The 22,897-nt window shown below is 37.9% G+C and overlaps 1 protein-coding gene across 3 annotated transcripts in view; it reads right to left on the minus strand.

Moving 5' to 3' along the window:
* Positions 1–6,156: 6,156 nt before the first annotated feature.
* Positions 6,157–22,897, minus strand: part of ppp1r9bb (protein phosphatase 1, regulatory subunit 9Bb) — a 29,128-nt gene continuing 12,387 nt past the window's right edge. The window contains exons 2-10 of one of the 3 annotated variants that reach the window (XM_022669140.2): positions 17,164–17,296; positions 16,020–16,140; positions 15,823–15,927; positions 14,271–14,406; positions 13,772–13,933; positions 12,794–12,847; positions 11,143–11,372; positions 9,603–9,693; positions 6,157–8,892 (exon numbers count right to left, since the gene is read on the minus strand). In XM_022669140.2, the coding sequence (XP_022524861.2) occupies positions 8,839–8,892; positions 9,603–9,693; positions 11,143–11,372; positions 12,794–12,847; positions 13,772–13,933; positions 14,271–14,406; positions 15,823–15,927; positions 16,020–16,140; positions 17,164–17,296 (1,086 nt within the window). In that variant the 3' untranslated portion in view covers positions 6,157–8,838. Of the gene's footprint in view, positions 8,893–9,587; positions 9,694–11,142; positions 11,373–12,793; positions 12,848–13,771; positions 13,934–14,270; positions 14,407–15,822; positions 15,928–16,019; positions 16,141–17,163; positions 17,297–22,897 lie in introns of all 3 variants that reach the window. The other 2 variants (XM_022669139.2, XM_022669138.2) reach the window with 2 other exon arrangements.

Raw genomic sequence — 22,897 nt, forward strand, 5'->3', positions numbered from 1 at the left:
AAACTGTCAGGTACAATTTAGAAGAAAAAAAACAGAGACAAAGAGCAGAGTTATCAAATACAGGGAATCAAATATATATTGACAAGTCATCTAAGACCAAAATTCTCAAACATAGCTGCACTATTACATATTATTAGTACTACTATTACTAATACTATAATTCTTTACCATTCTTTTTCCATTCATTGTTCTGTATCAGTCTGACTTTAGTTCAGATTAGTACTTGGCAACCGAAACATCTGTATCAGAATGTGCTATTTAAACTTTAAGCCCAAAATGATTGGAAATCACCAGTGGGTAGTGTATTTTAGAAATTATTAGATAAAGTAGCAGATAGATAAGATATAAACTTGGCTTACGTTACAATAAGAATAAAAAGTGTTAATCAGCAGGTAGTTATATGTCAAATCCTCTACATATATTTATTTTATATTAAATATTTTTATCCCATTTTCTCTCCTAATTTATAAGACCAATTACCCAACCCACTCATTAGGACTCCCCCTATCACTAGTGATGCCCCAACACACCAGGAGGGTGAAGACTAGCACATGCATCCTCCGATACATGTGAAGTCATCCATCGCTTTTTTTTCATTGATGCTGATGTAGCATTGCCGAGTAGCATCACAGCCCGCTTGGAGGAAATCGCAGCGACTTGGTTCTGATATATCAGCTCACAGACGCGTTGTGCTGAGTAACATCACCCTTTGGAGTGATGAGGGAAGAAAGCGCCATCTACACACCTAGAGAGAGCAAGGCAAATTGTGCTCTCTCAGGGCTTTGGTAACTGATGGCAAGCTACATAAACAGGATTCGAACCAGCGATCTCCTGATCATAGTGGCACTGCTTTGCCTGCTGGACGGTTTGGAGACTCAAATCCTGATCACAAAGTTACTGTCCACAGAAAAGTGACTAATGGCTGAGCAAAAGCCATTTAGTTAGGGGTGTCAGAAGTAGGAAGGGGTCTTAATTGAAAGAATATTTTAGAGATAAATTCAACAACTCACAAGCCTATTTTTAAACTCACAATACCTAAGATAATGAAATAATTCTGACATAATTTATCACCATCAATGCCTTTATGGGTGAATTTCAATTTTAAATTCTTTTTTATTTAGTTTTAAATGTAATGTGCCATAATGATACTTAGACACTTAGACACAGATGCAAATAAAATACTTTATTAAACTGCAACTGGAGGATCTGCAAGAAAGAATGGTAGCGGATCCCCAAATCCAGGTGTGAAAAACTTGTTGCATCGTTCCCAAGAAGACTCATGGCTGTACTAGTTCAAAGGGTGCTTTTACTTTATGATTTTCTGAAAAAAGTTCATTTTATTTCTTCTAACTGTACACTCAGCACCCCATCTTGAAAGGAGAGTTTTATTTTAAAAATTAATACATTTATAAAAAAAACTGAAATGTCACATGGTCATAAGTATTCAGATTCTTTGCACAGTATTGAGTAGAAGCACACTTTTAAACTAGATCCTCTGCCATTCTTCTTTATGTCTTTCTCTTCCTGCAGCTGAAAAACACCCCCATAGCATGATGCTGCCACCACCATGTTTCACTGTTGGATTGTATTGGGCAGGTGATGAGCAAGTGACTGGTTTTCTCTACACATATCGCTTAGAATTAATGAGAAATATATATATCCACTGTATGGAGAGGTGAGGAGAGCACTGGTGTATCTTAACTAGAAAAGCAGCTGCCCCAGATGGTACCTTAGGTAGAGTCCTAAAAGCCAACCAAATAGTGGCCTACTTTGGTGGAGAGCATATTGGAGTCTACTGTTCATGACAGCTTTAAAGTCACAACCATTATCCCAGTTCCAAAGAAACCCTTCAGCTCTTGCCTAAACGACTTTTTCCTGAAAGATTACTGTCTCAGGGTGATGAAGTGCTTTGAAAGGGTGATCTTGGCTCACATAAAGAACAACCGGCCTAGCACTCTGGACGTACATCAGAGTGCCTACCGGGACACAGATCTACTGTCAATGCAGTCTTAGATTATTAAAGAAGGAATAGTTAACTAAGTTATTTAGGGATAAATCAAGTAAACAAAACTGTAATTCTTAAAAAATATATATGTTAAAGTCAAACAAGCTCTGGATGTTAATCTACACAGATTTCTCTCCTGAAACTGTTCCTTTGGGTTAGTAAAGTGCTTCCGTTTATTTAGAGTAAGCTTAGTCTTCCAGATTTCCACTAAGGCTGGGTGCAGCAGCATTAGCATTGGCGGCTAATAATGATGTCTGACAGAGCTACACTAAGGAACCCTGAGTGTTCTTTTAAGCCAGGGCGATATTAGCTAGTGGTTCATCCTACGTAGCTTGTTTTACCAAAGTAAACACGTAGGCTACAGTTCGATAATACTCACCTCTGAACGCAGAAAGAGCATGCGTTTAGTGCAGTTAGCGGCTAATGCTAATGCTGCTCCAGCAGTGCTAGCCTGGGTTAGCAGCAGGCTACTGGCTGATAATATTAATCTCTGAATGACAAAAGAGCTATCACTTAGTGCGGTTAGCGGCTAATGTTAATACTGCTCCAGCCTTAGTGCTGGAGAAACTTAATTGAAACTCCTGTATAACACTGTACTTCAGGGGAGGGGCTTTACTGCTCCTTAATACGTGACCAGTAAAATTTATACATAAGGTGCAAAATGAAAGGATTTTAAGCGCACCTTATAGTACGAAAAATATGGTAGATATATACTTCATTCGTCTATATAGTCCTTGTTCTTCCTGACAGGCTAATTTTCTTAGTTTCTGCAGCTTTCCCTAAAAATACAGATGAGGGCCTATTGTCCTTGGTCAAAGCAGATGGTCTAAAGGTTTCTCTCTTCTGTCAGCTCTGTGCAGGAACCCTCCCCTGCAGCCCATTCCCTCCTTTCAATATGTTCTCCACCCATTTATCAGGCCATTCTTTACTGCTAGACCTTCTGAGACTCTTTGTCTAGCTGAGGGTCTGGCTCGTTAAAGCCCCCACTCGCCTGTCACAATACGGTTGGGTAAACACTTAGAAAAGTCACCGTTTCTCCTCACTGTGTGGGAAACGTGATGTGCGTGAGTGTGATTTAATGTCTTTTCAGCTTAACGTACCGTGGCTTCCTAAGCAGAGTGGAGGAATTAGTAAGCGAAAATGTTAACTAGCAGAACGAATGTGGCTTTACGAGATTTTTAGGAATGCAGAGGCCACTTTGAGAGTAGTCAGCACAGAGGGGTTAACATTAACACATTCCCAGTGAAAGGCTACAAAAGGACCAGAGGTAGCGTAGAAATAGATTAGCTACAGTAAAAGCTGTGCAGAATAGTCCATATCTAATCAGAAGGATACAGGTTTTAACATTACACAGTGATCAATGTTTTTACTTTAACCCTCCTGTTACGCTGTGGTGTTGTGGATTATTTCTCAACTGTAGATCAGTGAAACAAGGGAGAAGTTGTGTGGAAAGTGCAGATTCTAAACTTTCCTAAACTTTTCCCAGATACATTTCTCCATCCAGATTAAGAGTGAATCTGATTAAGGTTGGATGAGAACTATAAATATATACCATTTCGACACCCTGTTGGTTTATAAGTGATCCATCACACTCTCACACGTCACGTCACACTCCTGCATTCCTGTATTTTAAACCCTACTTCTACCTGAATAATGAATGTTAATACTTTTACTCCTTTGATTTAAGGGTAAATCAATAAACTGGATTTAGATTGAAAATGAAAAAAATAGTATTAGGCCTAATAGTAATAGTATCAAAAAACTGTCATTGAATATCATTAAAAAGTTATTTTATTTAAAAAATTTAGTTAAAAATGTATATATATATATATATATAGATATATATCACACAGAGTTATCTATTTAAAGCGTTTATTTCTTTAATTGTTGGTGATTATGGCTTACAGCCAATGAAAACCAAGTCAGTGTCTCATAAAATCTGAATATTATATAAGACCAATTGGTACTTTTGGCAGTGTGGGAAATGTGCCAAGTCCTGCTGAAAAATGCGCATCTCCATAAAAGTTTTAATTAGACAGAAGCATGAAGTGCTGTAAGATTTTCCGGGAAAACACTGTACTGACTTTGGACACAGTGAATCAACACCAGAAGATGACATGTCTTTCCAAACCATCACTGATTATCAATAAATTTTGCATTTCATTTAGAAATCAAGGGATCAGAGTCTGGAGGAAGAGTGGAGAGACACAGTCCAGTCCAAGCTGCTTGAGGTCTAGAGTGAAGTTTCTACAATCAGTGATGGTTAGGAGAGACATGTCATCTGCTGGTGTTGATCCACTGTGTTTTATCAACTAGTGGTGTCAATATTTAAAAAATATTAAACCGATTAATCACCAAAATATTCTGTAATTAACTGTAATTGAGACGTTTTATAGTATGTATTTAAATGCAAATAAAAGATTGAATGTAAGAAATAAAAAAATGCAATAATATTTATATTAGAGGTGTTAATTATACTATAAATACTAGTATATACTTAGTATGTTTGAGGAGAGAAAACGCCAACGTGGGGCGCTGGAATAAAGAATACATGATAAATGGGATAGAGTTTTTTACTTTATTGTAAACATCTTAGTTTGGTTGAAAGGATTTCTAAATTTTAAGCATGCGCACCACGTGGGCAGCAGGATGTACCGACCGAATGAGTCACTGCACAGCGCGAGCCCGAAGTCGACCGCGCGCCCCCGCGCCCGCAGTACGACCAGCAGTCCGCGAGCTCCAGGTTGACCAGCCTTCTGGAGGAATTTGTTAATGTTTTATTAATGTAAAAATATGTAAAGAAAAGAAACACTACCTGAAATATACTCATACCGTTACCCGTGTATTTTAATTTGTATTACTCACTCATTGAAACATTTAGACTATATTAATATTAGTGGTGTACCCCGTCAACTTCAGTGACTGTTGAAAGCGGGAGAAGGGAGCTACATATAATGAACGATGTCTGGATAGTTTACTTTACTAGGGTGAGTGTTCAGAACTTCCAAAATTAACACAAACTAACACCATGAAAAAACAAACCTCCATCAACAACAAGTACCTTCTTATTAACTAAAGAAAAAGTAAAGACACCAAAAGCATCATGGGAGCACTGCTACAACATAACATCCCCATGTCACTGTGTGGGTCAGTGTTTGTGTTTAGTGTAAACCCTTTGAGATACAAAAATCAAGGTATGTATATATATATATATATATATATATATATATATATATATATATATATATATATATATATATATATATATATATATAAACACTGCAGAGGTTAAAAAGGAATACTGGTAGATTGGCTCCCTCTGCAGGTGGAATAGCGTCTCTACAGCAGAGTCTAAAAATTGTAGAACACAATCAGTATATATTTTAAAATATGATACACTTGTTATACATAGGCTATATTGGTATATGTTGATGTGTGTGTAAAATGCGTACTGTTTAAACAAATATGCATATATGTAATATGTTTCAAATTTGTGACACATAAATGCTAGATATTCCATATCTTTATTAAGAGACCACCAGTTTCTAAATCAGTTTTTCTGATTTTGCAATTTATAGGTAATTATATGTATTGGTAACATGAACATTGTTGTTTTATTCTATAAACTATGGACAACATTTCTTCCAATTTCCAAATAAAAATAGTTCATATCCATAAAGTTTTAAGAGTTCAGAAATCAATATTTGGTGATATAACCCTGGTGTTAATCACAGTTTTCATGCATCATGGCATGTTTTCCTCCACCACTCTTACACACTGCTTTTGGATAACTTTATGCCACTCCTGGTGCAAACATTTAAGTAGTTCAGCTTGGTTTGATGGCTTGTGATCATCCATCTTCTTCTTGATTATGTTCCAGAGGTTTTCCTTTTTTTGTAAAATCAAAGAAACTCATCGTTTTTAAGCTCAAAACACACAAAAGGCATGTACTAATTTTCTTAAATAATCATGGGTGTGTTTTGGCCGTTAACATGAAATAAACTAATCAGCTAGTCACTTGCCACTCCATTTAAGAGACAGGTGTGCTTTCACTTTGGTGGATTGGTATTATAATGATGCAGCGCTTCTGTGCTTCTGAGCAGAGGAAACTGACCTGGTCATTCACGCTGTGAAGGAACACGAGCAGGTCATTTACGTGAACAGCAATGTTATTTTATTCTGTATTCTGTGTACTGTTGATGTAAAAGTTGGGTGTGTAACAGGGAGGTATGTGTGTTGTAGCCAAGATAGCAATGAATTTCTGGTGGTTCTAATCACACAGTTGTGCACCTGTGTTATACGTTGCCAAGATAGCAATACACCAAAAATTTACCTGAACTCACCTCACTTCCAGACCGCCACATCCATCATCTCAGATATATTCACAAGCATCATTGCTGTTTAAACGACACAGGTGTAAGGCATGAAATCGGTTGTTTGCGGGGTGAAAGTGCCTGAGAGACAGCATTGTGAGCTGGCCAAACTGAAGAACATCCACCCCTTAAGAAAAGACCTGATGATGATGATCCATTTTTTATCACACTTGACATTCTGACCCCAATCCAAAATACAGTGTCATCCACCCACCTTCTTGTATGTCTTCTAACCAACCATTTCTTAATATCTGTCTACATATGATCCACAATATCTTCTTGAAACTAAAAAATACAAGCCTGCAATTTTGCTCAATTTGTATTTAACAGAATGATAAAGATTATTGTTGGTTGTTTCTTCATGATTACATGAAATCACAAAAGTATTTAGATTAAAAAACTGTCCAATTACGAGTAGTTTTCCATGGTCTATCTAGGCACATACAACCCAAAATGCTCTTCTATTTTGATGATAAAAACACACCAGTCCAGTTATTCTGGAAGTTTAGGTACCTCACTGGCTATTCCTACCAATGTGTTCAAGAGTGTGAATAACCCTCAGTCTTACAAATCACTACGGGTGATAGAATTTCTATAAAACATTACATACACATATAGCTGTTCATTTTCAGTACAATCTTCAGAGTACAAGCTTTAAATGTCCGTGTTTAATCTAGAACAGCCACAAAATGTTCAGATGTAACATCAGTGTTCAATTAGAACTAACATACTATTCAAAATCTTCTAGAGGAGCTAGCAGAAATGTGCGTTATCACAAATAAAAAAGGTTTGATATTTACGGCCTAAAGTAAAGGCCAGTCTCTGATGTCCTGATGAAGTTTACGGGAGGGACCATTTCACTATATCTTAGCTCAGAAGCACATATTTCACAAATAAAAACAAACACTGGAAAAAACTGGAAAAATATGTTTTGGAGAAAAGTTCTGAAATGCCCTTTTAAAGACATAAGTATGATAAAATTTTAAGAGAACATGACAGACCACTGACCCCAGATACTGATCTGATGGAATGTGATGATGATCACATTGATGCCACCATTATATCTGTACCCTTAGCCTTAGATCTCACCTCTGTAACTTCATGCCTCATAGCAATTGTAATGGGATGTCTTGAGTATGGTAATTTAGTTCCAGTTAGGCCTGGGTAAGTATCACTATAGTAAAGATCGTCAATAGTAATAAGACTTTTCAATAGTTCTACAAAACACTAGATAGTGCACCCTTTACACAACAGGTGGTCTAAAGGAGGAGCTAAAGGTTGGTAAAGCTTGGGTTCCTAGCCCAACGACTATGTGTTGCTGTTACCCAATATGGAAGTAAGTGTATGAGGCTAATGTGAGTGAATGGGAACTGAATGATGATGGTTTGTGTGGTGCAATGGATAACACCATAACACTATAGTCTGCCAGTGAGCTACCATGTGAGAGACTGTGGGTCAATTCCAGGTTTGGGTAACTTGGCTGTGCTACATCAATAAAAGTCCTTGGGCAAGACTCCTAACACTACATTGGCCCAACCTTCTAAGTCGCTCTAGATAAGAGCATCAGATAAATGCAGTAAATGTGATGATCCTCAAAGAGCCCAAGCTCTATAGCTCTATAGTTGGCCAGCCCAAGCATACGGAGAACGTTCAAAAGAGTAAATAGCACACAAAAGGTGCAACAGATTCCAGTGTGTTTGGAGAGGGATTCAAAAACATCCACCATCTTGAATAGACCCAGGCCTCATACTTGCACCAGGCCTCCACTTCCCCCAGTGTGTATTGTGGAAGTGTGGTGTCTAGATAAATGCACCTTATAATGCAACTTATAGTGCACCCAACTTATTCCTAACAATAGAATTCTCGATAGTTTCCCTTAAAACACATTTAGTGTAAACCTTCAAAAAACATGTCAAAATACACTGGTTTTATTTAAGCCGGTGCCCAATGCAGCTTGTAACTCCTTGAAAAACGGTTTACATAAGGATAATCCACAATAACTTACTGAATTACATCTTTTTAACCTTGTTTACATATCTGTCTAATAAGATTTTGAACTTTTTTAATCAAACCTTTAAATCTGGGGTCAGTGATCAATCAGGATAATTTGACTTTTTAAACTATTTAAACTTCAGTCTTATTAACGACAGTTGAAGGATGCTCGCCATATACCCCTCATACAGACAACTTCGAGACACAGTCTCACTTTCTTCTTCTTTTCCTGAATTGGTTAGATGCCCGAGCTGCAGTCCGGTATGTGGTAAAATCAGATATCAGATAAAATTAAAAAGTCATTTTTTAAAAATGCTGATGGTTGAAGTATTCACTTAGGAAAGGCTCTAGACGAGGGAAAAGCCTGGAGGTTAGAAGGTAGGAGGTTAAATTGGGTAAGGGTCCAACTTCTGTTCACATCTTGCAGCACCCATCTGGCTGCACAGCAGTTGAGAACAGCAACAGTCTTTATAAAGGTTCGGAGGACCTCAGCTCTTCTACCTGCGACTCCAGATCAGTGACCTGAAAGCAGAGAAGGATTTAATCAGATCTTGAGGTCTTTGACCACACTGTTCATAACAAACATATACATTTCTAAAGGTCCATATGTTACATTATCTTCTTGTATTTTTTTCTGTAAAACCAATACTATCAGAACTGTCAAAGAGAACTGTTAGTATGGTGGCAAGACAGGCAAATCCAAACTGCTGTATGACCCAGTCATACAAGAAAGTCAAGAGGGTGGTGCACTTTAAATTCTAGTTGAACTTGTTAGTAAAGATATTTGCTGTATTTGTTGTATAAAATAAATATACCAGCACTTGACACAGAAATCCTATTTCACTGATCATATTGATTTAGATGCAGCTATTTTGATGTGTTTGTTGGAAAGCTTGTCTTTAAATAGCATAGCTCTCTATTGTATTTTTATGCCGAGGTTTGTGTTGGTTTATGTGTTGGATGTGGGTCTCAGAACTTGAAGTTGAAGCTGTGCCCACAAAAATGTATAAAAAATAGATGAAAAGCTCTAGAATGACTAAATACATGTTTAAAATCCATTCATGGTGGAACGAAACTTGCACAGTGTTCTAAGGCAAAAATGTATTTAGCCTTTCCACTATTTTACCATCATCATCATTCCATATTTACAGAGTTACTACAGAGTGTATGCAGTATTATTATCAGTAAAGCTAGAATAATTAGCAGGCTCTACACACATGCTCTACCTTGACCTTGAGCTGCTCTGCCTCCTCCTTGTGTGACGCTTCAGTCTCCTCCAGAGTCCTCCGCTGAGCCGTCTGCTTCTTCAGAAACTCAATTTCCCTGCATCCCCAAACGAGCACACACAGGCTTTATTAGCAAACTGATGTAACAGTATATACACAAAAAATATACAAAAGATCCAGTCAATCATTTCATTAAAGAAAAAAAACAGTGAATACATATTAAGAAAGAAGTCATTATCATAATTGTTGACATAGTCTTTTTTGTGTTTGGAGTCTCAGAGGATCTAATGGTATGATCAACCTGATTAAAGCTACAAATGTAAAAACATTTAAATTAAATAAAATTAAACCAAATAAAAAAAAAGTCAATTTTTTTGTTCTTGTTCTGCTTTTCAGCCTTTTTTTCTCCCCCATGTGCTCTTCAAGCACAAGGCCCTGTGTTACTGTCTTGTCCCCACCTTAGCCCCGCCCTGTCATCTGTGTTCCCTCCTGTCTTGTTTGTAACTCCACCCCCTTGTTTCCTACACCAGGTGTTCCCCACCCTCTTTGTGTATATAGCACCACTTGTTTAATGTTTCTTGTAGAGTCTTTTGTAAATTCTTTGCATGCTGTGTCTGGCTTTGTATCTTCTTGTATGCTCTATGTTTCATGACTTCAGGTCTGTGCTACTTGTCTGTTTATTTCTTGTTTCCTTAAGTCACGTTCATTCAGTCTAGTTTTCATAGTCTTGTTTATTTTATTTTGCGTTTACCTGTGTATGATTTCGGTTTCGCCTTTTTTCTTCTTGTCTATTTAACTAAATCTCATTTTTACCTGCGTTACGTCCACCCTTTCATCTCTGATTGTGACAATATGATTTTAAACAAGCAAACAAAATAATAAAATTAAACAAAAGAAAAAGAATGATTTGTAACACTTTACAATAAGAGACATAAATAACGGCACTTTCAACAGTAATAAACATTGTTTAATGGTTTATTAATGTCTCAACTAATTAAACTAATTAATAATTGACTATAGTTAAGACAACATTGACCCTATTAAACACTGCTAAATTTTACATTAGGTAACACGTTTGTAATTAATAATAAGGTGCTAATTAGTGTCAAAAAATATTATAATTATTTGAGATATTCTGTCGTACATACTGCTGTAATGTATGATTATTGTAAAATGTTACTGAAAGATTAAATATAGGAAATTAAAATGAAGCTAATCTTAATGCTTAAGACCAAACGTAACGCTAATTTACTTTTTAAACTTTTAAATTAACCCCTGTATGACCTTTCAGAAAGGTTTAGTTGAGTTAAGAGGCTGGTGCACTGTTCTAATGTTGTTAAAAAGCAGTAATAAGGAAACTTTAAAAAGGAAAATGAAAAAACTGTAGATCAGTACAGTGTTTACAACAGCAGCTTCTTCAAAGATCACATCTATATGGACTCAGTTATTTTGATGTGTTTAGGTTGGAAAGCTGGTCTGCTTCAAACAGTATTGTACAGAGCTGTATTGAATTATTGACATGTGTTCGTATTGATTATGCACTCACTTCTGCTGGTACTCTTTAATGAGACGCTTGGCCTTGCTGTATTTGCGCTCCAGGGCCTGGTACTGCACCTGCGTCTCCTTCAGGTGCTCGTCCACTGCCTGACACAGACTCTGTGCCTCCATCCAGTAACCCTCCAGCTTCTCCATGCGCTCCCTGTTCTCCTGAACGCTGCGCTCTAACTGGGCCTTCTCGTTGCGCCAGCGCTGCCTGTCCTGCTCCGCGTGATTCAGCTGCACAAACACACACATGTATAGTCGGGTCCATAGGAATCAGGACAGTGAGAAAATGCAGGTCATTTTACTTCTGTACACCACCTTGGCTTGGTAAAAGAAAGTATACTTAAATTATGCTGAAGCAGGTCTGTACTTAAGTTATATTATTTTGGAATCACTAATTTGTACTTAATTACAACATGTTTGTAATGTATGTATGTATACAGAGTATACTAGTCATATGTTGTTTTCACCACTATTTAACACAATTATAATATATTTGTGTGAACAGTCCAATTAAACATAAAAAAAAAAACATATTAAAGCTGTGATTAAAATATTTAACATCACATTCATTTCACACAAGATATCTCTGCTGCCAGAATCAGCAGTTAAAGTTATTTTACCTATACTAAATTATCTAAAGTAAACTATTTTAAAGTATAATTTAACACATAAAAGTTCACATCACAGTTTATTTGTCAACCCAAAGTTAATGTAGGCAGCAAATTTCACTTAAGTACAGTTTTATTGCAGAAATAAGGACACATATGACACATTTAGTAAAAGTTTAGTTTTATCACAAAAGCACAGTTTATAAAATAATTATTATTATAATATTTTATAAATAATTATAAGTAAATCATCAGTACGAATTAGCACAGCCAACTTTTTTCAAAGTATTATAAAATACAGATTAGGAACTAGAAAAAAAATACTTTAATTATTTCGCATATAGTTCAAGTACACTATCATTATTATTATTTTTAAATAAATAAAAAAAATTATCATAAGGGTTTATGGATCTGAAATAAAGCAATCAAGATGTGTCACTTTTCCATAGAACGCAGCAAAAATGTTCATTTCTGTCATTATTTTTACGTCATGAAACTGTTACTGGTACTGTGCCTCATAACTTTTAACATGTCCCATGGAAGCTAAAGGACACAGCACTGACCTGGAGGTCCACTGTTCCACTGTTCACAATAATTACCACCCACTGCATTGTCCACTGTGGGTGGTAATGCCTTCTATGAGGTATTCCAAGTGCTCATCTGACACTGTAGATCGAAAATTGTTCAAATTTGCCTACACAACTTCAATCAAATCAAATGTCCCAACCATCTACCACCCACTACCAGACATCACTCAAACTCTAACTCTAACTGAAAACAACACAAGAAAACACCTCACAACTTATACAGGTGGGGCATTTCTAAGCCATCCCCTGTTAAACTCTAGTTATGTCTTATCTTGCGTTAAAACGTCATAATGAACCAACAGGATAATCCATAAATCATTGCTAAATTAACTTTCTTTTAATCTGACATATGATTGTTGATGTTGTTTTGATGGCAGTTTAGCAGTTTAGAACTCTCGTAGTGTAATAAATGTGTGTGTGTGTGTGTGTGTGTGTTTGAGAGAGGGTAAGGTCTTACCTTCTTTTTGAGCTGCTGAATCTCAGCCTGAGTGACGGCATGTTTGATCTGCAGCTGTATTAAAAATAGCAGGAGTTAGACAGTATCTTCTAGATGATGTTATTCCATATTGCTGTTTGGTGTGTTAAATAACACTTCAAACCCTGCAAAAATCTGACTACTGACCTAATCATATAAACATCTTTTGGTTGATCGGATTATTGAAATGTAACCATAATTATGAAGGGAAAGCAAATGCTTAGTTAACAGAGAACATTAAAAAACATTGAGTAACAATGTTTCAGAAACTTCCTGAAAACGTAATAGTAACATATTAAAGCAGCACTAGGTAGGATTTTCTTGATTTTTGATCTTTTTAAAGAAGTGTAATTACAGCTTGAAACTCTCTGCAGCGCTGCATTGAGGTGTAATAGGAGGAATAGCGGTGCTCTCGTGTCTGTGCCGGGGCTCCTCTGAGCTCAAACCAGACTCTGTAAGTTTTCCTTGGTGGCCGCGACCAACGCTCGCGAGAACTGCGACCTGCTTTCCGACCTTTAGTTCTAACAGTTCTACAAGAACTACTGGTTCATTCTTTACAAACTAACATACAGACACTCTGGCTGAAGCTGGAAAGAGACCAAATATGTCTGTGAAAGTCAGAAAATGAGAAAGAGAAACTAATCTGCCTGAAACATTTATTACACTCTACAACTGTAAGGGGAGCCCACGAGCACAAAATCTCAATCCTACCTAGTGGAGCTTTAATGGTTTACATCATAACATTATTAGACAGTTTCTCACATAGTTGTCCTAAATATTAACTTGTTGAAAAATTTAAACTAAACATTTAATTACATTAAATAAAAAGGTTCAAAGAACATTCAGACATCTTGACAAATTAAACATTCTAGAAAAAAGTTAATTGTAACGTAAGAAAAAGCTCCACTAATCAAAAAATTACTTATATCAGGTCTGGAAAAAAAAGCTGTACTTTGGTACCTCTTTGTATTTGTGGGCGAGTTTCTCGGGGTCCATCTCCACAGGAGAGAGCGCGTCTTCATTTTCTGCCAGGTCAAACACCTCAATAGCACTGGGGTACATGGAGCCTGTCTCTTCATCCTCCTCCTCCTCCTCCTCTTCATCACTGCCGTAGGCTGCAGGCTAATAGGGAAAGGCAGGTGGAGTCAGTTATAAAAAAAAAAAATTGAAAACTGAATAAGTCCTTGACCAGGATAAAGATTGTTTTATTAAAAGGCCCACTAGGTGGGGACATTGGACTACACAATGCATATACTGAACCACACTGCCTATTTCTTTGCTTTTAAATCCTCTTAATTACTACAATAGCAGAGACAACCCTGATTGGTCAATTTAGAACAGTCCGCTGGAGAAAATGTGCAAACTGTTTTTTTTTTACTGGAATTCATGCAAACAAATCAGGTTTAGTGTTTAAATAACTTAAAACTATATAGTCTTTACCAGATTTACACATACACACCTCATCTTCATCTCCTATGTAGTTTCCATAGCGCTGTTCCATCATCTCCCGCTGCCAGCGTTCCTGCTCCAGTGTCTGCTGTATCAGCTGCGCCACCTCGCTCTGCTCCCCCGGCTTCTCCCGGCCGATTGTAAACCTGCACAAAAGTAATGTTCATTAACTACAACCCAGTCAACCAGCCAGGGGTGGGTTTCCCAAAACGCCTGCATAAGTCATAATAAGAAAAATGCTTTTCAGTTAGCGATCACATAGTACTTATTATGTACTATGTGATCGCTAACTGAAAAGCATTTTTGATATTATAATGTTTCATTCTCTGAAACTTCTTTGTAATTAAAGAAACACTTAAATTTACTAAGAAGTTTAAGAGTATTATGATGCATTTATAATTCACTAAGTATATTTTTTTACTTCAAATTCTCTTGAAGTTTAACCTCTGGTTTTATGGACATCAACAGAATAATGAAAATCAATATTCATTCATGAAAATGGAACACTTCTTTAAATGCCAACAACTTAATTTTATTGCACTGGATTATTTTGGTTATGTAAAACTAATTATTTTAACTCGATTGAAGCAAAGGAGATTATTTTGTTATTTTACCTTTTTTCCATTGAATGATCACAACTTTAATCCCTCATGTCAGTCCTGACGTTGTCAGTCTGCCTGCCACGGACTCTTGTGTTCACTCTAAAGACTCCATGTCCCAGAATTCACCTGCGCCCAACATCCCAGACATGCCAGATCACGTGATGCTTTACGAGATAGCTCTCACCTGTGTTCCCCTATATGAATATCTCCTGTTTTCCCCTTATCCCTTGCCCAGTATTGAACCTAGATCCCTATCTCTTCTACTCAGTGTTTGCTACTTTGTTACCAACCCGTTTTGTATTTTTGACCACTCTTTTCGCCTTGCCCTTCTATCTTTGGATCACCAGTATATGACCTTTTTATATACTGGTATATGTCCTGCTCACTTTGGTATGTTTTTTTTTTGTCTTTGCTTCCCTTCTGTTTCTGACCTTGCCTGTCCCTGACCACTCCTGTAGGTTTTGCCCCTTTAGCAGTAAACTGTGTGTTTGGTATCTGCGTGTGTCTGTCGTGTGTTTGGCCACCGTGACACTTTATTTTTAAATTAAGTTTAAGGACAAATAAATAATGGATTTACTACAAATTTTTTAAGATATTAAATTATCAGCCAATTGTAGCAGTGCATCCAACATCGCTTGGTCCTTTTCCAGCTTTCAATAAATATGTCAGCAAATATAAGTTTAAAATATATACGCCAATTTGTCCGATATACCTTCATTTTGCATCCCTAAGTATCAGGCACCACTTTTTAAGATATGGCCAAATTGACATCAGTGAAAATTATAGATAGAAAAGATACAAACTCTAATATTTTTCTTCAGCTACCTTGTAACCCAACTTTGACCCCTAGTTTGAGCATCTCTTCTCAAAACTTTTCTGATGTGGATGAAGGAGGAAGAAATATTTGTTTGAAATCTTCAGATACGTGTGTGTGTGTGTGTGTGTGTGTGTAGGCCTCACCTAACTGTTCCAGAGGTGTTCCTCAACACAGAGGCAGCAAAACTCTGAGTCACTCCAACCAGACTGATCCCATCCACCTCCACTATCAGATCATTCACTCTGATCCTGAGAGAGAGAAGGAGGTATATAAGACTGGATCATGTACATCTCCATGCTGCTGTGTGTGTGTGTGTGTGTGTGTGTGTGTGTGTGTGTACCTATCATCTCGGTGGGCAGCTCCTCCTTCGGTGACGGTTTTGACGAATATCCCCAGTTTCTCCAGACCCATATCAGCACCAGCTCCCATCCCGATGATGCTGATACCCAAACCGTCCTTGTCTGAACACACACACACATTCACAATTTAGAAACAGCTGTTTTGTCCTATAACTGGTTTGTACAGTCATTCTTTCATCCATCCATCCATCCATGAATCCATCTGTCAATCCATCCATCCATTCATTAACCAATGTATTCAACATTGAACTTCCCAGTCAATCACCCTTCCACCCTGTCATCCTTTCCTCCATCCGACCTTCCTTCCAACTGTCCATCCATCCAGTCATCCTTCCATCATCCATCTTTCTCACCATCTAATCAATAATCAACTATCTGTTCATTGATTTAGCCAATCATCCATCCACTGAAACCTCCTTCCATCCAATAATCCTTTTATCGATCCATACTTCTTTCCGTCGACCCATCCATAAAAATGTTCTTCCATTTAATAATCTATCCATCCTTATTTTCATCCATCCATGCTTCTGTTCATCTACACAACCATATATGCAATCTATCAGACCATCCTACCATCCATCCAACCATTCATCTATCTATTTAGTCAATCATCCCTCCACCCGATCATCCTTTCATCCATCAATTATTCTGTTCATGCATACATCCGTTTATCTATCTATCCAATTATCCTTTATCAGTCTATCCATTCCACCTTCCTTCTACCCACTGATTAATTCATTCAGCCAATAATTCTGCCATTCAATCATCATCCATATCTACATTAACCTCTTCCATTTATCAATGTTTCTATTCTACTGTGCATCTGTTTCTCCGTCCATCCATCCATCCATCCATCCATCCATCCATCCATCCATCCATCCATCCACCTCTCCATTCTACCATTTATCCATTCCACCATCTATCCATCCACCTCTCCATTCCACCATCTATCCATTTCTCCATTCCACAAACCATCCGTCCATCTATCCATTCCACCATCCATCCATCCATCCATCCATACATCCTCCTCTCCATTCTACCATCCATCCATTTCTCCATTTCACAAAACATCCATCCATTCATCCATTTCTCCATTCCACCACCCATCCATCTATCAGTCCATACCCTTCTCCAGCTCTACAGGAAACAGGTCAAGCTTCTCTACTCGTTTCTCCAGCTCGTACTCGGCTGAAGCTGCCATGGGGTCCACCTCATCGTTCCTCCGGTCATAGTCTCCATTGGAGTACGTCATAAACACCTGCAAGAGACAAACGATACAGTGACACACCCAGCATAATCTGAGCAACAGCTGCATCACACCATCTATAGAGTCAACACCTACACACTAATGTATGTAGGTTTTCATCTTTTCATCCATGTATTCATCCACCCATCTAATTAAACTACATCATGTAAACGCTCAGTATGTGGGCTGAGATTATGATAAATAGTTGTGGGTAACACCAGTAAAATCTGGCACTGAAATCTGACGCGAGTGTGGTGAGCTGTTCAGCTATTTTCAGACCCTGATCTGAAGGTAGATCTGCTCTGTGCAGGTTCTGACAGCACCTCTCCACGTTCAACACTCTCTGGAACTGAACCAAAATCTCCCACACACACCACACAAACCTACTACACACACCCATCACCAGGTATGTGGCTTCAGTGTTCTTATAAGGATGTTTTTGTGAATTTTGTGGATTCTTGTTATGAGTGAACTAGTACATCTTCTTATAGAACAAGAAATAATATTGTGTAAATATGGAGAGTTTCATTAGAATAATAATATAATTTATATGAGTAAAGGAACAGTTTGGGAGAAAATATCTAATAAACATGATTGATCAGTGATCACACGGTTGACCAGCCAAGACACTTCAAAGTTATATGTCAGGGATACCAAAATGACTGGGAACAAAGAAACAACCTGACTGACGCAAAGACGTAATAGAACTGAAAGGGGAACACTGAAACAAAGGTGGTATATATACACAGAAGTGGAACAGGAAACAGAAAACCCCTGGGGACAGGTAACAAGGGGCAGAGCCACAAATTAAATGTGGAAACACAAAAGACTAAGCCAGAGACAAGGGAGGAGATGCAATGGAAACACAGGGCCATGTGCCAAGGAGCACACGGCGACAAAAAACACAAGGGGACCAGAGGAAATCACGAAAACAGATAAGGTGAAGACATGGAACTGGACGAAACCGTGACATATTTTAGTAACCATTGTGGGTTTTTCTAATTGAAAGGGTTCCAACAATTTTGTCCAATTGTGTTAACAGAAAGCTGTGTTTTCTGTCTACTTTTTTTAAAAATAAAAACAGATAATTTAACATTTTACTCATTAAGGTTTTCGTAATATCATATTGTATATTGCCATACCTACTATGGATAGCAAGATATGAGTTTTGTTAGGATGTTTGGCATATCATCCAGGGTTAGTAGCAATAGATTCTTAAAAATATATAATCTAATTCTCACCTATAAATAGTACAGTGTTTTTGTTCACATTACTTGGACTAATTACATTCTGTGTAATGAAATGTGCAGTTGGTCAGTGTTTATTATCCACAATATCCACTTTTTTCACAAAATACTTATAGAAGTCTATTGTGCATCCCAAAAAAAGTTCTCTAGTTACTCATGTCAGTATTACTTTAACATTAAACTAATTTGTACTGTTTGTACAGTGGTGTTTGTGTACGTTCTAAAAGTTTATTTATAATTTATTCATTGTTTTTACAAAATTAGCTGACTACACTTATTTAGGAATTTTCATGAAGTAAAATAGACCACAGTTTTACAATACCAGTTAACACACACTATATAATAAAGTCTCTCGACTGAACAGCAGCCTCAACCACAGTCCACAAATTCCCACCAACCACTCCCACAGGACCAGAAGCTGGTATTGATGCAGCCCTGGGGGAGTTTATATTTTTGTGTTGAAATTACAGGCTATTGTGTTTTCCTTCCTTCCTCTGTGGTCATGTTTGGGTCTGTGGGAGGGTTACTATTTTGACCCTAGCCTGAAATGTAATTTTATGGCATATAAGTATATGAGCCCTATCTTACACCACATGCAAGGTGTGTTGTGATGCTCATTGGCATCATATATGCCCCAAAATGCACTCATCCTAGAGAATCACCCAATATACAAAGTATAGATACATATTATACACCTGTACAGGCTACATTCACAACAGCAGCAACAGCTAAACTAATTACATATAATCACATACTATCACAATAATGCTAAGACTAGATTCTTGCAGGTCTTAGATTGTTATAGTTATTCCCCAAATAGATTAGCCAAAAACAGTTTCTGATGGTCAAGTTTGTCAACCTATAAGAACAACTAAACTAGTCATGCCTAAATGTTTGGTTTTAGGATCTTATTCAAAAACATATCTTACAGCTTAAGCTTAAATTGTTGGAACTGAACCAAGTTTGTTTATTTCAGCAAGGTGTTCCAAAAGCAATCATTGTTGATATTTACTTTTAACAGCAGTAAATGGTAGTATTTATGCTTGGCACACAAAAAAACCTTCAGGAGATTTGAGCAAGCATCTGTGAGGAATAAGGCTTTTTGAGAAACTGGCGTCATTTGTCCGTGAGATGCCATCTGTCCAATGGGGTTGCATAAGCGCAAATGTGGCTTGAGCTTTAGTGTTTTTCAGAAAAAATCCTTTTTACATGCTGCAAGCAACAGAACAATATGCAAATTCCAATAGAACAAGCCCCAGGAAACCACCAACAGGAACCAACCAACAAATCCACGAACTGTGCCCATGAACACACCAATGTTTCCATCCCACTGACTTCTTGACTCTTTATGACTAGTCATTAAAGTTCTCAAGTTGTGTACATATTATAGAGAAGACTAATTCTAGATTTTCCTACGTTGGTACACAAAAATATGTGTTTGCTCCCTAGGTACGTTTACATTTACATGTAAGACAATTTATGCAGTGCAAGTTGAGTGCTGATTTAAGTACTCCTATTAAAAGGCATTAGAAGATAATAAGCGACTCTGCCCTTTTGACCAAATGTCTGGATGCTTTGCATTCTATGCATTTTGAAGGCCAGCATCAAGACTCTTTAAATCCTATGTGAGCAGCCACAGGACAGTGAAGTAAACAGCTCATGCTAACAAACTTATTTCTAGTACTAGCACGTTCTGCTCAGGACCGGCTTTCATGTTGTTTCTTGAGACTGAAACCAAGACTTTGTCTAAGAGCATAAAAAGGAGCCAGTCAAACCAAGACTTTTTCAACTTGATGCAACTTTTTAAAATTAAATTTACACAAGAAGCATCTTTCTGCATTAATTGGATCAACAAATTTTTCTGGGTTAGAGGTATCCAGCTTCTGCTTTGAGGACGTTTGATTCTACCATTCTTTGTTCATATTCTTAGCAGCGCGGTTCAGGTGTCTTAACAGGTAGCTTGCTTGATTAACCACTGTGCTAACTGGCCTTGCCAATACACACCCACACATTGAGCCACTGAGATAATACACAACTCAAATGGAGAATTTGTCTAAGAGCATGCAGAAGAGAACTGAAAAGAACCATGACTCAAATTGGGAACCAGGAAGAACCACAGAGAAGAGTTAAGGTAAAACTTCTTTATTAGCATGAAGACGAACTTGTAAAAAAAGCCACTAAGAGGAACCAAGACGCCAATACAATAACTTGTTTATAAGTGTGCAAAAGAACCTCTGACAGAAACCAAGACTCAGATTTACTTGTCCAGAAGAACCACTGATAACCCTATTCATCCAAAATACCTTTGTTTCTAGAACCTTTTTTGTTGGTGGAAATGTGACATACAGAGCCTGTTCCAGGCTGGTGAAAAAGAGCTATGAGAGGAACAAAGACTCAAAGGAACTTGTCAAAGGAAGAGACCAAGGGAGAATGTCCCTACAAGCAAAATTAAGAAACATTAAAAAGAGCCATGACTCAAAAGGGATATTAATTGTCTGCTTAGGTTGGAAATCAATTCTTGAAAATTCATCACAGCCTACAAAAACAGCATTTCTGGAGGCAGTACTGATGATGTTGGAGGTCTATCAGCATGCAGCGTGACACCTTGCAGTGTTGATTTGTCCTTCTACTTAGCCCCATCTGTGGCCCCCTCCCGCTGGCAGGCTATCCCCTCTGCCACACTGCTGCAAAGCCACCAGCTGAGAGCCCATCGCTGCAGTCACTGAGTTCACATGGACCAGTCGGCAGCCCCTCTCTGGGACACAAACATCGGGATTAAGGTGGGAGAGGGAGGGGAGAGAGTGCTGGATAGTGGTGCTCCAGTTGTAACGCAGTGAGAGTAGGTCACATCTCTGAACAGATGGCCAGGAACTCCCCTGCTTAGCACCCTGCCCCCTACCCCCCCACCCTGCCTCGCTCCACCACCGCACCAAAGGCATGAATGACGCTAACGCTAATGCCAGCACTGGGCCCGCGTCACTGCTGCTCTCCAGAGTGGCCGCTGTAATCCCTGACAGAGTCTCGCACGGTCGTGGGGTTCAGATCATTACAAATGATCTTGCAGCCGCAGAACATGTAACTGAACATCATGTCTTAGGAGTCTGACCCAGTTGCTGGACGTTATTTTCAAAATACATCTGTGAAATTAAGTGATACATCAAGTGCTTATGATACAGAAACCTTAATAAACACCACTGTAAATACAGTATTTTTTTACAGTATAAGGTGCACCATCAATGAACGTCTAGTTTCTGGTCTTTTTTCATACATAAGGCGCACTGGATTATAAGGCACATTATGCAACACTAGTAAGGAACAGGGGTGTTGCCATGTTTTACTTCTAATTCAGCAGGTCTTGCCGCTTGGTGGTGGTTGTTTTAACACGGTAAATGCGCAGACTACAGTCCGACATACCTGGACGGCAAAAGAGCTAGCGCTTAGCACAATTAGCAGCTAATGCTAATGCTGCTCTAGCAGTGCTAGCCAGGGTAAGCAGGAGGCTACAGACCAATAATACTCACCTCTGAATGGCGAAAGAGCTAGAGCTTAGCACAGTAAGTGGCTCATGCTAATACTGCCAGAGAACTAAACTAGTGTAAAATTATAGTGCAGTGCTAAATAAAAAAAAATATTAACAAAGCCGAAAGGTTAATTTTTTTTAAGATTTTGTTAATGGTTCAGAGGCCTAGACGGCACCTCAGGGGTCATATTCTCTTCAGTAATAAGATCTAGTTTATATAACTAAATGGTAAAATAACCACGACAGAAAAATCCTATTTTTTGTTTTAAAAAGCCTCTAATTGCAGTTTGGAAGTAATAATTTGGTGCTTTGTACATTATCTATGCAATATTATGGTCAACTAAATCACAGAACTTAATATCATGTATTCTATTTATTTCTTTTTTTAAGTATCAGCATTGCATTTGGTGATGTGAGGCTTGTATGCAGCTATTCGGCCATGGAAATAGATAGATTCAAATGCCTTTCCTAATGACCCTGTTCACACCTGGTAACTTAATGTGTCTTAATTATCAGGATTTATATATTATATTAAATATCATTTTATTAAAAGGTGTCAATGCATGTGGCTAAAAATTTTATCAGGATACAATCAGGTGTACACCAGATTAATGTGGATTTGACCCCAGCTGAGGGCCTGAACTACACAATTTCATAGCCTTAAAACCAGAATTCAGCCTTAAAAGAAGCTAAAGAGGCTCAGTCAGAAACAGTTATGAGGCTAGCACTAGCAGAGGCCAATCATCAGCTGGACACTCATGGAGCATAGTGGTCAGAGCTGAGTGCTGCTGAGATGTCACATGGGCACGGTGTGGTCGTGCCTGCGAGACGCTTTGGTTTGTTAAT

This window comes from Astyanax mexicanus, chromosome 15, assembly GCF_023375975.1.
Source record: "Astyanax mexicanus isolate ESR-SI-001 chromosome 15, AstMex3_surface, whole genome shotgun sequence".
Lineage (NCBI taxonomy): Eukaryota > Metazoa > Chordata > Actinopteri > Characiformes > Acestrorhamphidae > Astyanax > Astyanax mexicanus.